The sequence below is a fragment of the Podarcis erhardii genome (assembly GCF_964252035.2).
Source record: "Podarcis erhardii genome assembly, chromosome: 10".
Taxonomy (NCBI): Eukaryota; Metazoa; Chordata; class Lepidosauria; order Squamata; family Lacertidae; genus Podarcis; species Podarcis erhardii.
Window position 1 is genome coordinate 43380114 of NC_138500.1, and position 16076 is coordinate 43396189.

At 38.2% G+C, this 16076-nt stretch overlaps 1 protein-coding gene across 2 annotated transcripts in view; it reads right to left on the reverse strand.

Moving 5' to 3' along the window:
* Nucleotides 1–16076, reverse strand: part of ZDHHC17 (zDHHC palmitoyltransferase 17) — a 48803-nt gene that overhangs the window by 25384 nt on the left and 7343 nt on the right. For both annotated transcript variants that reach the window (XM_081878588.1, XM_081878587.1), the window contains exons 2-7: nt 10903–11006; nt 8332–8454; nt 5989–6066; nt 4235–4379; nt 1715–1779; nt 91–253 (exon numbers count right to left, since the gene is read on the reverse strand). In XM_081878588.1, the coding sequence (XP_081734714.1) occupies nt 91–253; nt 1715–1779; nt 4235–4379; nt 5989–6066; nt 8332–8454; nt 10903–11006 (678 nt within the window). The remainder of the gene's footprint in view (nt 1–90; nt 254–1714; nt 1780–4234; nt 4380–5988; nt 6067–8331; nt 8455–10902; nt 11007–16076) is intronic.

The following is a 16076-nucleotide window of genomic DNA, read 5'->3' on the forward strand; positions in this document are numbered from 1 at the left end:
AGTTGTATGAACAGGAGTACCTGATTTTCACATGGCTCAGAACCAACCAACCGAACGTGCAGGTTTCTGTTAGAACAAACATAGATTTACCTTGATATTTTGGGCATCAACATTTGCTCCAGCTTCTAGTAGAAGACTAATCACTGTGGTATTTCCTGCTAGCACTGCCCAATGTAGCGCTGTGTTCTTATGATATTTGTCTCCCAGATTCACTGAAACGTTAAAAGTAAGTAGCAACCGAGTGGGGTCCACACTGCAAAATAAAAGCAAAATTAAATCCATAAAAACATGGACTTATCATTATCTTCATATTAATCCCGGGATCAGATTCCCTTGGAGATAATTTATTTGATCAATACTAATCAGATTTCTTTCTCCAGTATTAAAAGCACTAATGAGCAGGGGGAGGGGATTTTCTTCCATGGAACTCTATAAAATACTCTATAAAATAAGAGCTAATGATTAGGGTTGGTTTTTTTACTCTCTGAGGCAGCATTTTATACAGAGGGCCCCAATTCCCAGAAGCGGTAAAAAAAAAAGATCATTAGCAATTTTAAGACAAGACTAGATATTTGATCTGCATTGCATGAATTAATATTCTTCCCCCTCCTTATCTCAGATGCCCAGGGGTCAATTTCAACATGAAATCACAAAAATGACATTTCAGCTTATATCTAGGATATTAACAGAGGGAGGGAGTGAGAACACGTAGTTCAGTGGTCCCCAAACCGCTATGTGCTAGATGCCATATGATTCTTAAATGTATTGTATTACTTCTTTTATTTCTTATATTGTATTTTATTTCATTGTATTACAATTTGAATTCCATATAATTAAAATTGTGTGCTCTTCACAGCCACAGACCATAGTCTGAAAACCCCCAACCTGGTTTAGACATACAATTGGACCTGCCTTCAAAATGTGATGTGCCTTCTTTCGAAAACAGTATTACTATTAGGCCCTTTTCAAAAGTTTTATTTTTCTTAACACAGACAATACTGGTGACAGTTCAATCTGAAGAATATTTGACTACTCAGAAAACACAAAAAAAAATAGCCAGCTTCTGCTCAGAGTAGACTACTGAAATTAGCAGGGTTAGGTTAGTCATGTTCAAGACTTTTTTTCAGCCAGAGCTCACCAGAACACAGTTACAGCACCTTTCAGGTGGGTGCCATTGCCATTGTAAGAGAACAAGGGAGGTGTTCATGGTGAATTACGGTACCTCTTTTTCTAGAAAAATAGAACTGATTATGTCCATTCATTTCAAAAGGGCTTATTGCGAGTACGTTTAATGTTGGATGTAGTCCAAAGATTTTGACTCTTCTTCTCCATAATAACCTAAAGTTGGGACAGAATTTTGAAAATGGGGGAGGTGCGCTGAACCTAGAAAATACCTTGTGTCTGTCTCTGAAGATGATAACTGGAAGGAAAGTGTGTAAAAAATCCACTTTGTGTAAATGCCACAAAGACAAATATTTTCAACATATGTCAACAAAACATGCTAGGAATGTTGGTCCCAATGTGACATTCCTGTAATGCTGAATCAGTTTTCCTGCTCATGAATTCTTAGAAATAAATATCCCTTTACTAAAATAACAAAAAAAGATTAATCAGCTCTAAGGTAAAAATATATTACACATTTTGTATAGTTCATTATTCTATTTGATTAGTACAAAAAGCTTCAGATTGGTCTAGTTTTGAATGAGCAAATTACCTGTGTGTTCTATAAGCTGCCCACATCAAAGGAGTCATTCCATTTTGATCCATCATATCTACATCCTGATGAAAAGAGCAACAGTAATCAGACATGCACATTTATTGAAGTTGAAGAAAAAATATCAAGGACAAACTTCCAGATGTCTAGTCTGGAAGGGGTCAATAAATCATTATAAACCAGGGGTAGGAACCTGTGGTCCTTTGGATGTTATTGGACTCCCAAATTACATAAGCCCCAGTCACAATAGCCAATGGCCCCAGATGAAGTGAACTGTAGTCCAGGAACATCTGGAGGACCACATGTTTCCCATCTCTGTTAAATGGTGTTAAATGGTACAGAGATGTAAATAAGCAAATATTTTAAATAGTGAGGTTTTCACACACTGCAAAATGCATAATAAACCACATTGTATGCATGTAATATAAGAGATCAAACATCATAATATATGCTACAGCACCACCTGCTGTTACAACTCTGCCATTTTTGCAAATGAACTACCCAAATAATAATATGTACATCTTCCAATCAGAATTAACAATGAAGTAGGAAGAATGAAATAATCACACTGGGCAGGATCCAAAGAAATGTACGACTGGTTCTGTGGACCCACTTCTGTTTCTTGAACAGATGGCTTCCATGCCATGTTTCAAACAGCTTTCAAAGAGGAGGGAACCTTGTTGTACATCATACATTTTGTGCAATGTAAGAAAGTTAAGAATCAAGAATATTCCACTCTATAGGTACAAGACTTTGGCAGTTTGACTAAAGGAATCTTTGGATGTGAACAATAATCTGAAATTCCTCGTGTTTAACAATATCATATTGGTTAAAGTTAATCTACAGTTCAATCCCTTTAAGTGTCACAGATGCTCAGAAATAATCTGCATATGCAGGGACAAACTCGAAAACCATGAAGATTTGATACAGGTCCATTAGATGTAACTTTGAGCCCTGCTTGTCCCATGATAATGAATGCTTTTCAACTTGTGCAGCTCAAGGGCATGGGAAGAATCTTTGGAAATCTGAGACTTACCACATCTGTGCCAGATCCCTGCCCTTCCTGGCTCATTAAAGGGCCAGTGGGTCATGGGTTGAGTGGATAAAGGGAGTGATCAATGCCTTGCTTAAAACAAGGCAGGGTCTCAGCATTTATAAGACCTATACGAATTGAAAAAGCCCTCCCTGAATCCCACCATATTGGATAATTATTGGCAAGTTTCCAATATCCCATTTACTGTATGGGCATGGTACTGGAATGTGTGGTGGTATCTCAGCTCCATGGGTTTCTTGATGAGATGGATTATATAGATCCATTTCAATATGGTTTCAGGCCTGGTTATGGGAAACAGACAGCTTTGGTCACCTTGATGGATGACTTACAACAGGGAATTGAACTGGGGGAGTATCCTTGTTGATTCTGCTAGACCTCAACTCTGACTGCTAGACCATGGTGCTGCATCTGCACAGACCTTATATTTCATACATACACTTTATTAAGCAGATGCACTATCTAGAATACAAATGTAAGAAAAATGTACAGCAATCAGCAGCAGGAAAAAAAATGTACTGCATCACGGTCTGTATCTGACCATGTTGTACTCAAAACTGACAATCAGAATAGATCCACTAAAGCTCATTAATGTCAATGGGTTTATTCAGAGTATAACTTGGTCAGGCGCAACCCAATGGATTGCATCCAACCAAGTTGCACTTGGAATAAGCCATGTTAACTAACATCGGATACAATATCATTAACACTTCTGAGGAGAAAATACATTTGAATTATAGCTACCTACCCACACATACCTACCCTTTAGTTCTAGGTAAACCAGAGACTTACATGAACAATGTACCTTAAGAATGGAACATCCTTAATATTAATTATTTTTTTTCGATTACACGTTGAAATTTTACCTAGACATACTCTACTTTCCTTCCCATTCCTTTTTATTTTTAAGACTGTGCACTTTCAGGCAGGGACTGATTTATCTTTTAATACAAGTGCAACGCTTAAAAAACTTACTGACCTTATAACTGCTTGTTATCTTATTCTTCATCATCATCATCATCATCATCAATGAAAAGGAGAACAAATTAGTGTTTAACAGTAGAATGTCTTGGCCAAAAAATGTAAAAAAAATTATCTCCACCTAATTAAATTCTGTAATAATGTGGACAGGATCCATTCCGGAGCTCCAGTCAGATCCTGAGGTTTCCTCAACTGGAGGGACTGCCTCTGCCCATGTGCGCGGCGCTGTAGAGCACTTCTAAGCATGCACGCGCGGCGAAACACTTTCACAACCCAAAGTTTACATTACCCAAGGGTAATGTAACCCAAGGGTAACAGGATTTGCTGTGAGGTAAGTGTGCAAAGAATTACAGCTCTAATAGTAGCTTATTAATCTGGAGAACAACCTCATTTTGTGATATATAAGGATGTGTTTTAAAAACCCAGGAAGACTGGGTCTTTAGATTCTACCACCACTAAAAACTACAGAAAGTTAAGCACATACATACCTGCCCCTTGGCTATTAAATAAGCAACTATCGAGGTATGTCCAAACTGAGCTGCCAAGTGAATACAACTACAACCTTCCCCATCAATTAATGATGGATCTGCACCGTATTTCATTAGCTGTACAACCATTGATAAATGACCCTGTCTGAAATAATAAGAATATAAGATTGAAAAAGCTTTAGACTGTAGTAAACCACATTAAGAACTTTACAATGACAAACATTAAGGTTCAACAAATCAAGAACTCAAAAACAGGGTTTGCAATGTATTTTGAATCCTAGTTAAGCAACACAGGTTTATTTTTATTTTGGTACAAATAAATGCACATATAGAAGGAAGCAAACATGTATCTGATCCCCTGATATCTGGGAGGGTCATCTATCCACTAGACACTTTGTCCTAAGTTAAGGAAGACAACAGGGTTCCACAAGTAGAAAGAAGATGCAATGGAAAAAAATAGTGCAAACTCATAAGAACAAGGTCATTTCGACACCATAAATTAAAAGCAATTTTATACCACTTTAACAGTCATGACTTCATTCTAAGAATCCTGAGAACTGCAGTTTGTTGCGGATGCTGGGAATTGTAGCTCTGGGAGGTGCCTCCAAACAACTCTCAGCACTCATAACAAACTACAGCTCCCAGGAGTTTTGTGGCAGAGCAAGCCATGACTGCCAAAGTGGTATAAGAGTGCTTTAAATGTATGGTGAGGATGTGACCTGAATAAGCCACCCAATGCAATAGCTGTGTTTGGAGCACATCTGTGCCAGCTGTTTATTCAGTCACACAATCCTGCGTGGATAGCACTCTACTTTGGGGTTTTGTTCCAAGAACTCAAAAACATCCTCCTACCCCAATTTTTTTAACTGCTCAAGAATAAGCTACTTTAAATATACTTAGTCAACTTGTCCTGTTGTCAAAACCACACAGAAGATAAGAATTTTATTTGGGATATTTCTAGTCATTAACAATTTGGACAGCCAAGCACCTGGAAGTTCTATCTTTCTGTAACCAAACCAATCTGTTTTTAAAACTTCTACGTGGTTTATATTGTCTGTGCTCATGATATATTTTTAAATATTTTGTTTTGAATAGCAGTATACAAATATATTCATACTATCTATAAACAGACTATCTATAACTAAAATCAAGAGAAGGACATGAGTGAAAGTGTCTTTCTGTCACTGTTGTTCCCCAGCAACTCATAATCTGCCGCATGCTGCCTCCAATCCTGAAGGCAATATATAATCATCATTAATATTAGGAATTGACAGCCTTATCCTCCATTCATTCACTTAATCCCCTTTTAAAGCTACCCAAGTTGGTGGCCATTACTGCATCTTTTGGTAATAAAAGCCTTAGTTTAACTATGCACTGTCAAGATGTACTTCTTTTTGTCTGCCCTGCCTCACCTACCATACAACATCACTGGATGACCCAGATTCTAGCATGATGACAGAACAGAAAAAACATCTTCATATTCATTTTCTCCACACCCTGCATAATTTTATTTGCACATATCATGCCTGCCCCTACCCCTTATCTTCCCCCCCCCCCACTCACACACACACTAAGAAACCTCAAACTTGTAACCTTTCTACATGAGGACATTTCTCCAGCCCCTTGATCATTTTGGCTGCATTGGCTGCATCTTTTCCAGCTCTTCAATGTCCTCTCTGAGATGCAGTGATTAATAATTATCAACAAATTTCCTCTGACAAAACTGAAGAGAAAAACGCTGAAATCTTCCCCACCTTGTTGCCCAGTGAAGTGGTGTGGAGTTCAGGTCCCCTCCTAGCTGGTCAACAATAGCACCTTTTGATATGTAGTACCTGCAGTCATAAAACAGGTGCAAATGTAGTAATGTAAGATAGTAATTAAAGACATGGTTATAAAGAGGTGTAACACATCTTAAGAGCAACTATGGAAATGAATATAATTTCACAGCTTGCCCAGTAATTATGTTCTCCTTTATAACAGTGGCTTAAGATTAAGGAGAAACCAGGTACTTTTAGTGACTAGAGGTTAAATAACATATTTATAATTATCATTTATTTTAACATACAGCAATTAACTAATGAAAAAAGTTTTGACATGGGAGAGTATCCATGCTATCAGCATTACTTTTTGACTGAGGAAAGAAAATCACACCACACACAAGTCCATATCCACTGTAGAGAGGAAACACTGCAATTTAAAACATCACAATTCAAGGCGCATCCTCAGAAGTCTTACGGGCAGTGTAAAGCCAGTGTCCAACATCAACCTCCTTGTACACTGAGGTCATCTGCAATGCTTTCTTTTGAGTGCCCCTCACTGATGAGGTGGATGATGACTGGAGAAAGGATATTTTCAGTTGTGACACACCATTTATAGCATTTCTCCCCCAAGAATGCTTGCCTGATGCCTGTGCATTATCTCTTCAGTGACAAAACAATACCTTTCTATTCTTTGGGACCTTAAAAGCAATGTTTTTCATTTGTTGGTTTTTCTACATTTATCTTATTTTTTTAAAAAATGGTCTCCCTATTCTGCTTTCTTGAGGATTTTTGTTATTTTTCATAGAATATATATAATCTTATGAATAAAATCTCAGAAGTTGCATTTCTATAGAGCTCATCAATATGAGCAGACTGATATCTACAGTTCTAATAATAATAATAATAATAATAAATTTTATTTATATCCCGCCCTCCCCAGCCGAAGCCGGGCTCAGGGCGGCTAACAACAATCAACAATCAAACAATCAGATATTCACACATTCTAAAAATATTTCATTATAAAAATCAATTAAAATCAAATTAATGGCAACTAATTAAGCAAGATTCTAAGCAGGTTGCCAGAGGAGGGAGTCAGGCTGCGCCCTGACCAAAGGCCTGGTGGAACAACTCTGTCTTGCAGGCCCTGCGGAAGGATGTCAGGTCCCGCAGGGCCCTAGTCTCTTGTGACAGAGCGTTCCACCAGATTGGAGCCGCAGCCGAGAAGGCCCTGGCTCTAGTTGAGGCCAGCCTAACCTCTCTGAGGCCTGGGACCTTGAGGATGTTATTATTTGCAGACCGTAGGTTTCTCTGTGGGGCATACCAGGAGAGGCGGCCCCGTAGGTACGAGGGTCCTAGGCCGTATAGGGCTTTAATCCATAGCTACTAGGAGGCTGCATAAGAAGTCTGTTGATGGTCCACCTCCCCTCCGCACTAAGCAGTGTTCCTGTCATTCTCTGATGACCTGCCTAACAACAGATCCTTTTCAGATCAGTTAACACATGTAATGGAACATCACTGCACAGGAAAATTGAAATATACTGCTAAAAAAAATGACAACCAAAAGCCATAAGTAATGTTGACTTCATTTTTGGTATCATCTATATTTATTTATTTAGAAATATTTATAAGCTATTAATCAGAGCAGTATGCATCATAAAATTGTAGTTAAAACACACCTAACACCTTCAAAACTATTTAAAAACAATATACATGAAATAATTATCATTACCACACAGATAAAATCAATAGGTAAGGAGTTGCAAAGGACATGTACTGCTACACTAAAACAGCGACTCCTTGCAAATGCAGAACAAATACTATGTGGCACTTGTAAAAGTGCAAGTTCTTCAGATATAAGCAGTCAACTAGGCATGTGTAGGCAATGTGATTCTTGAAGTAAACTGGCCCTAAGTTGTTATGGCCTTTACATACAATTAGTAAAACCTTGAATTTGGACCAGAAAAAAACTGGCAGCCAGTGCAAATCTTTGAGCACATGTATAATATGTTGACAGAATCTCACTCCCATCAGTAATAACGATGCAGAGTTCTGCACTAACTGCAGTTTCCAGATCAGCCACAAGGCAAGCTCCACATAAAAGTGCATTGTAGTAATGCAACCTTGAAGGAACCAATGTGGCCAAGAAGGGTCACAGTCTTATACCTGCAGAAGTTGGTAGAATGAAGCTTTGGGGAGTGACACAAAACCATGCAGTATAAAAAGTCATAGCTATTTAAATTACTTTGCTTTAATGCACTCATTTATTCTAATACAGCAGGATTTTATTGATGTATGCTTCTAATGATGAATTCATTTTGGTAGCAGAGTACTACTTACTTCACTAAATCTAATCTATTGTTGATTGCAGCCCAGTGAAGAAGTGTAACATTTTCTTTATCTGGTTGCCGTACATCGTAGCCCGCTTCCACCAACTCTCGACAACGTTCATAAATTCCATACCTAGACAAAAGATTCCGTTATGATAATCAGATATTTTGGACTAATAAAGACAAAGCAGATTTGAATCCTAATATCTTATTTTATATATACTGCGTCTGTGATTTTAAAAACATAGGACACAATCTATAAAAAATACCAGTGTGACCCCATGGAGCTCAGTTACTTTATTTTCCTTCCTCAGATGTTCCTTCATGCGAGCTGTAGTTTATTCACAGTCTACCCTTCACATACTTCCAAGGTCCCAGATGTCAAGTTGTGCTTGCCCTTCACAATCAATTATTTCAATAAAAACTGAATACATTTTCAGTACTGAAACCAAGGTGAGGCCAAGTTTGTTGGTCATATTAGATTAATCACAGTAAGAATGTATATTTTATGATACTGTTGCAAGACTTGCATTTTACTGTTTCTACATACTTAAGCAAATGGAGCAAGATCTAATTAAGTCATACCTGGAGTAAACCTACTGAAATAAGTGAAAATTTACCTGCCCATTGATTTCAATAGTTCTACTCCAAGTAGGACAAACATTGGATATCACCCATGATTAATTACTAAAGCCAAAATTGCGTATTGTCAAAATCCATTTGATTCAATGGCAGGTGGGATTGCCAAAGTTATTTTCCCCCAAACCCCACCCTCTTTCTTTTCTTTTCTTTCTTTCTTTCTTTCTTTCTTTCTTTCTTTCTTTTTTTGCTGCTCAGATAATGTTGAATGTGCACAAGTTAAATGCATGCAAGTTGCAGGCTTACTGTACCACACTTTAAGTATCCTAACTTATTATTACAGTGTCTTGTAAGATTCCATACTACAGTGGTACCTCGGGTTAAGAACTTAATTCGTTCTGGAGGTCTATTCTTAACCTGAAACTGTTCTTAACATGAAGCACCACTTTAGCTAATGGAGCCTCCCGCTGCTGCCGCATGATTTCTGATCTCATCCTGAAGCAAAGTTCTTAACCCGAGGTACTATTTCTGGGTTAGCAAAGTCTGTAACAGGAAGCATCTGTAACCTGAAGCGTCTGTAACCCGAGGTACCACTGTACTTCCACAGTTTAGACAAAATGGTTTTCAGGTTTACTTTTACACATACAAATGCAAAATTGAGGTTTACTTTGCATAACTAAAGGAAAAGTAACATAAACCTTCAATCTAGTATAAACCATTAATTTTGGGCTTTACTATTAACTAAATGCACAATCTTAGCTTGTTCAGGGACAGCAGAGAAGAAAATTAGTGTTCAGATATTAAAACACTATTGCTATTTTTAGGCAAAACATTAGATGGTGCTCACTTCCACATTTCTCTTAAGTATAAAACAGCTTTTACTAATATCTTACTGTAAAACACTATCATCACCATTTATATTTGCATGAAATCTTTTTCCAGCTGTTATCCAGTTTAACTTACAACCTGAAACTGGATCTTGGGAACAGAAGGAAGATAATTCATCTTCAATTTTATCTCATTTTGCTCTCTAAGTTATCACATTTGTAAGACAAACACCTTTATTCTAGTATTACAGCTATGGGAAGAACAATGCACACTCTGCATGACCGTGATTCTATTAAGTAAATCTTAACACTAGACTGTGAAGAGGGGGGAAATATAGAAGAGATTAAATACAAATTCCTCTTCTCTTGGCACTTCCATTATTAAAACTGCTGTTGGTGGCTCTCTGCATAGGTACCTGCTTGAATGAAGAGCTATGATTTAAGTTAAGTATAATCATATCTGAGAAATGAGAGAAGGCAGAAAAATAGCTACATCAATCAAGGTGTACTGTTTCCATGGTGTAGTGCAGGGGTCACCAATGCATCACCTACAAGCACCAGCGTGTCTGCCAATACTTCCTATGTCTGCAAAAGGTCTCAGTAAATGTCCTCTCAAAACTCCACAATGCACAAGTGACTGTTTGCTCTTCCTTTGTTTCCACTTGTGCTGGGTTAGTCTCTCCTACACTGAACACAGCCCCTTAAACATGTCCATATTTCAGTGGATACCAGGATTGGACACCCACCCTCCCATCTTCCTACTTTCACACTTTAACAGTTGGTAGCAACAGCTGCAGCATTAGGAGAGTAACAGGGCAAAAGCATATATTGTAGTAATGGCTGCTGTCTTTGCAGTGTTAAGTAGCTGGCAGGAAGAGGGTAGTAGGGCTGGCGAACAGAGGACTGGTGAAATGTAACTGGGTAAAAATATACTCTGTGACACTTTTATTCTAATTATTTTAACACTCACATTATTGGATTCTTAAACTGAAGCTACAGACAAACAAGACTGAAGTGCATTTGCATAGGCTTTATTTCCTCCACAGACTTTTCAAGAAGTACCAGTCCAAAACTGCTGATCCGTTCCGTTCCTCAAAATCTTTATGCAGACATTTTCAGAGGATTGTTTTCCACATGGTGCAAAAATAGACAAGCTGTCAAATAAACCCACTTACTGTGTAGCTTTGACGATATCCCATGTGCTATAATCATCAATGTGACTTTTGCGCCCAAGAGATTCACTGTATCCATGGGTATAATGTGCTTGGGGCTTGATTTCCTACAAAAAGAAGTTCATTACACTATTAGATTCATTTTAAGATTTCTAAAACAGAAGAAAAACTCTGCTGCATCAGGCAATTGGTCCATCCATTCCAGCATGCTATTTCCCCAGAGTGGTTGCAGCAAACCCGCTCTTAACTACAGGCTAATTTATGGTTATTTAAAGTCTGGCACTTAGAGACTTGGGGAAGTTAAACAAGAAAAAGATTTTGTTTTAGAACAAAATTGGTAAAACATAAAGTGTGCTAGGAGATAAAATTTTATCAAGAAACAGTTAAACTTATACAGTACTGTATATCTTAAATTCAGTGGATGTTACAGACTTCTAAACAAGGTGGTATACACACAGTTTCTTCAGCTAATTATATAGGTGTTACAACTTAGCTTCTAATACTTGGGTTCCTAAACAAGGTGGTTCTTTATGTCAGTATCCCAGTCTTCTTTAAATCACACTCCTGAGGCTTCTCTAGTAGTATAACAGACCAAGGGATCACCATACCCCTCCAACTGGTTTGGGATTCTTCTCTTTCTCTATCCCCTTCTTACTGGAGAAAAGCTGATGGATTAGATATTAGTACAAAATGATTAAGCCACATTCTGCTTCCATCTGCCATTACGTTGAGACTAGCTGTGTCACTGCACTACCATTTTGTGACTGGTGGGCATCAGCAATTTTCAGCCACCTCTAGTGGGCCCCAGACAACCCCTGACTTAAAAGAATTATTTCAACAATTCTGTGTTGATTTCAGTGCAGTTTATACTATTTAAGGCATTTGTTTCTAAATAGCAACCTGCGCTAACTACGAGAAAGTGTAAATAAGGTATATATGAACAATCTGCAAGTGTTGACATTTGACAGAAAATGGATTTAGATTTAACAGATGCACTAGCTTCAGGGGGGGGGGGGGTGTCAAAAGATCCACAGTTGGGAAATGTCACAAAAGTATGGAAAGTTTTCAAGTTCTCTGTGAACTCTTCCATCAGGCTAGATGTCACACAAAGCAGGGAGTATGGCAAGTTAAAAGCTTGTCACACGTGTGTGACTTTTCGGTTTGTCCTAATAAATATACTGTCTAACTCTAGATTTTGGAATCTATTCTCATGGACCAACACAACTAGCTTTAATTTTTCAATGTAGATTTTAGGAAACCATTTTGGTTTGCTTGAAATAATTGGTATCTAGTTTAAAACACCTACTATTAGGAGGAAGGAGATACGCAGATACACAGCAGACACAGAATATCATCATCTTTTGCATTGTGCCAAAGCTCTCCAAATTTCCAAGCTTTCTATGTAACGGAACCCTTCAACGAAATTGGAAACCACAGCCAGTGCCAGTGATGAATTCACAAAATGTACTGATGGAAGCGATTCTACAGCATTCTATTAGCCACCCCTAATTTAGGCAAAGTTGTGAACAGTAAAATGGGCCAATCCCTACATATAATGGAGATTTAGTACGAGCCACTGCTTCCCTTATATGCATGCTTCAGTAAGATAACCCAGCTTCTGCTGCTGGATAATTTAGAAGGGTGCCTGGCAGTTGAATTATTTGGCAAGAATCTCTTCATTTCAAACCCAATTATAGATGATAACCAATCCTTCAGGATAAGAAATCCATCTAATGTCTAGTAACAAATATTCAAATTCAGTTGGGAGAAGCTGCAAAATGTACAGCAAACAGTATACTGCAAGTACTAAAGGAACATCTTGATTCCACCTCCTAAGGAAATGGAAAAACACTGCATCATTGCTTTTATTTTTCTATCCAGAGCACCAAGAATAACTCAATCTACTATAATTCCAAGATCTTCTTTCCCTTGCTGGTGACCACAAAAAGTGACACTAATCAATACATTATTGCATTCAGTCTATTAAAGATGAGGTGCCACTAGCCAGAGTTGTGGCTACTACCTTTCTAACAGTATAGCAGCTGCGTATGTAAACTCATCCTCCTCTTCCAGTGCATTGGATGCCCAGAGAACAGCTACCACAACTAGCACATCCCAAACACCTCCAACAAAGCAGGGTGTGTGGGAAAGTGTACAGAGCACACTGAGCTAAGGAGCTCTCACAGTCACCATCAATGCGTGTTGAAGTAGAAGTGGAAAGAAGAGGAAGGAAAGGCTTGCCCTGGCCAGCTACTGCTAGGAAGGTGCTAAGCATGCAAGCACCCTCTGCCTTCTTGTAGTCATACCTTGGAAGCCGAACGGAATCTGTTCCGGAAGTCCATTCGACTTCCAAAACGTTCGATTTCCAAGGCACAGCTTCCAATTGGAAGCCCCACCGGACTTCCAAAAGAATGTTCGCAAACCGGAACACTCACTTCCGGGTTTGTGGAGTTCAGGAGCCAAAACGTTTGACTGCTAAGGTGTTTGTCAACCAAGGTATGACTGTATCTTCCCACAGTCCAAAAACAGTGAGGTGGAATCAAAACTGAAGGTAGTTGCAAGCAAATATGTGGAAAAGTCAGCCAGACTGCAAGCAGGAAACAGTGGCTCAGTTTGCATGTCATTATGAAATAAAGTTAATCATTTATTAGGAACGCGCTGATTTCACCTGCTTTGCTCCTCCTCACTAGCATGACAAACAAACCACAATTTTTGGCTTAGCTTTACATCTGATTCAAAGATTGTGGCTTGTTTTGCTCAAATAATAATTTCTTGTGTATTTAGTAAAATCCATAAACTTCTTTTTTTAACACAATCACAGTTTAATGTGACATTTGAACAAAGCCAGTAGTTAAGAGTTTTGTTTTAGCTTACAAAGTTAACGTTAAGATAGGCTTGCACAACCTCGGCCCTCCAGATGTTTTTGGCCTACGACTCCCATGATCCCTAGCTAGCAGGACCAGTTGTCAGGGATGATGGGAATTGTAGTCTCAAAACATTTGGAGGGCCGAGATTGAGGAAGCCTGCGTTAAGACTTTCAAAGACACCCCTTTTAATTATAATTATTTATTTGGGGGTTTTTTATTGTTAGTCAATGTTCTGTTGGAAATGTTCTGAGGCCTATTTGGTTATTGGGTGAGATACAAATATAATAGTGCATTGTATCTGCTAGAGAAAGGTCACCACTGGAAAGCACTTCAGCTTGGGTAAGTCAGGGCACCTGTTTTCCCCTCAATTCCCCTTATTAACTGCAGACTACGCTGTACCAGAAAAAAGCTTTTCATAAAAACTGAGACACACTCTTCAACAATATGGAATACAATAGAGAAAGGTGCAGTAGATGTGGCCAGTAGTGGCGGTGGAGGCAGAGAGATCAGTGAAAATTGGATGGCCTGCACTGCATAAGCAGTTTCCACTAGTGCAAAGCCACAATGGATGTAACCCAATTGGCTACAGTTCAGTGGCCAATCACATGCTTTGCAAGCAAAAGATCTCAGATTTAATCCCTGGCCTAGAATCTCCATGTAAAGTTGGGAAAATATTTCTTTCTGATGGATCAGTGGTCTGAGTTGGTATAAGGCAGCTTCTTATATCCCAAACCCAGTATACTCACTCGAACAATGTACTCCAATGCTTTGCTGTGGTTATACACAAATTACTCCTGCTACCAATTATCTTCGTTTAACTAACAATTGTTTTCAGTTTGATTTCAGTTATTTATTAGTTTACAAACTTGGCCAATTATTTTGAAAGATGGAATATGCTATTAAAAAATAACTGACTACATGCGTGTAACATGGGCAAAAGGACTTCAGACTGATATTCTGTGAGTGCTAGCTTTGCATAGAAAAGAGAATATGCTAGAGATAGATCCTTAGGCTGTTTTTTCTGCAGGAGAAAGTTTGTGCCATTATAAATATAAAAACTAAATCGCTAACTGCAGAAACAAGAAGCACAATGTTTGAAACAATTTGTGAAAGCAAACAGCACTAACAAATTGCATTTTTTCAGATATTCAAAAATAGTTCTCATAAACTAATAGAAAACAACAGGGGAATTTTATTCAGCAAGAATCAGTCATTTAACTAACTGATTAATCCTGCACATTCTCCAATATGCTTATGCTGTTTTTACATAACAAAGGGATGGACAGATGCATGACCAGAGCTTTTAATCCAAACACTGCATTTGGAGGTCAGAAAGATCATGTGATTTCATGCACAGCTGGCATGGAATAAGCTGTCTTTTTTTTTTTTTTAATGGACCATTCCGATTAGTTAAATTTTACTCATTCAAGCTGAAATACACATGCATTAAAATCAATGGGAGATTTTCCTCTATTGACTTCACCAGTCCATAGAATCTGCTGTGTCAATCTATGTTTTTTTAAGAAGTATTAAAAGGGTCAAGTATTCTTGTCAAACTGTTCTTCTATACTTACATACCATCTTTAAACATTTGTTTACTGAGAACACCTCTTTAACAGCATATGGATTTAGTTAAATTTCTAAGAATAGCATTTGTTCATGTAGCATAAATTTCAATGGGGGAAATATAACAAAGACTTTACAAAAAAAACCTGGATATAATAGAATCTACAGTTAAGCATGCTTAAATCCTGTTGATTTCAGTAAGATTTACACGTGCTCAACTATGTAGTGTATTATTACCATCCTCAAACTTGAGTCTTTAGCTACTGTTGAACTACAACTCCCATCATCCCTATCTAGCAAGACCACTGGTCAGGGAGAGTGGAGTGGAGACCCAACTACAAGTGGAGTGGAGATCCAAGTTTGAGAAACGTTGTCCTATTCCACTGCCCCACCAGAACCATCCCAGTCTCTACTGTAGGTCTTCAGAAATGGGAGGCAGTGGGGTTGGAAAGCGGGAAAAGTTATGAAGCAGCTACACAACTAGAAAAGGAAGTTGGGGAACATGGAAGAGACATGTGGATAAAACAGCAGGGTTCTTCCATCTCTACATACACCACACAAAATTACAAGCAGTATCAGACAGTCTTTAATATGCCACATGAAACCCTGTGTTTCACACAAAGAGCTATGTGAAGAATTAGAACAGCTGCTAGTGCTGTTTCACAGCCATTTGCAAACAAAGAGTTCCTGGTACATTCATGCAGGTAAATTATCCAGCAATTCTTTTGATTTCACTTGAGCAGC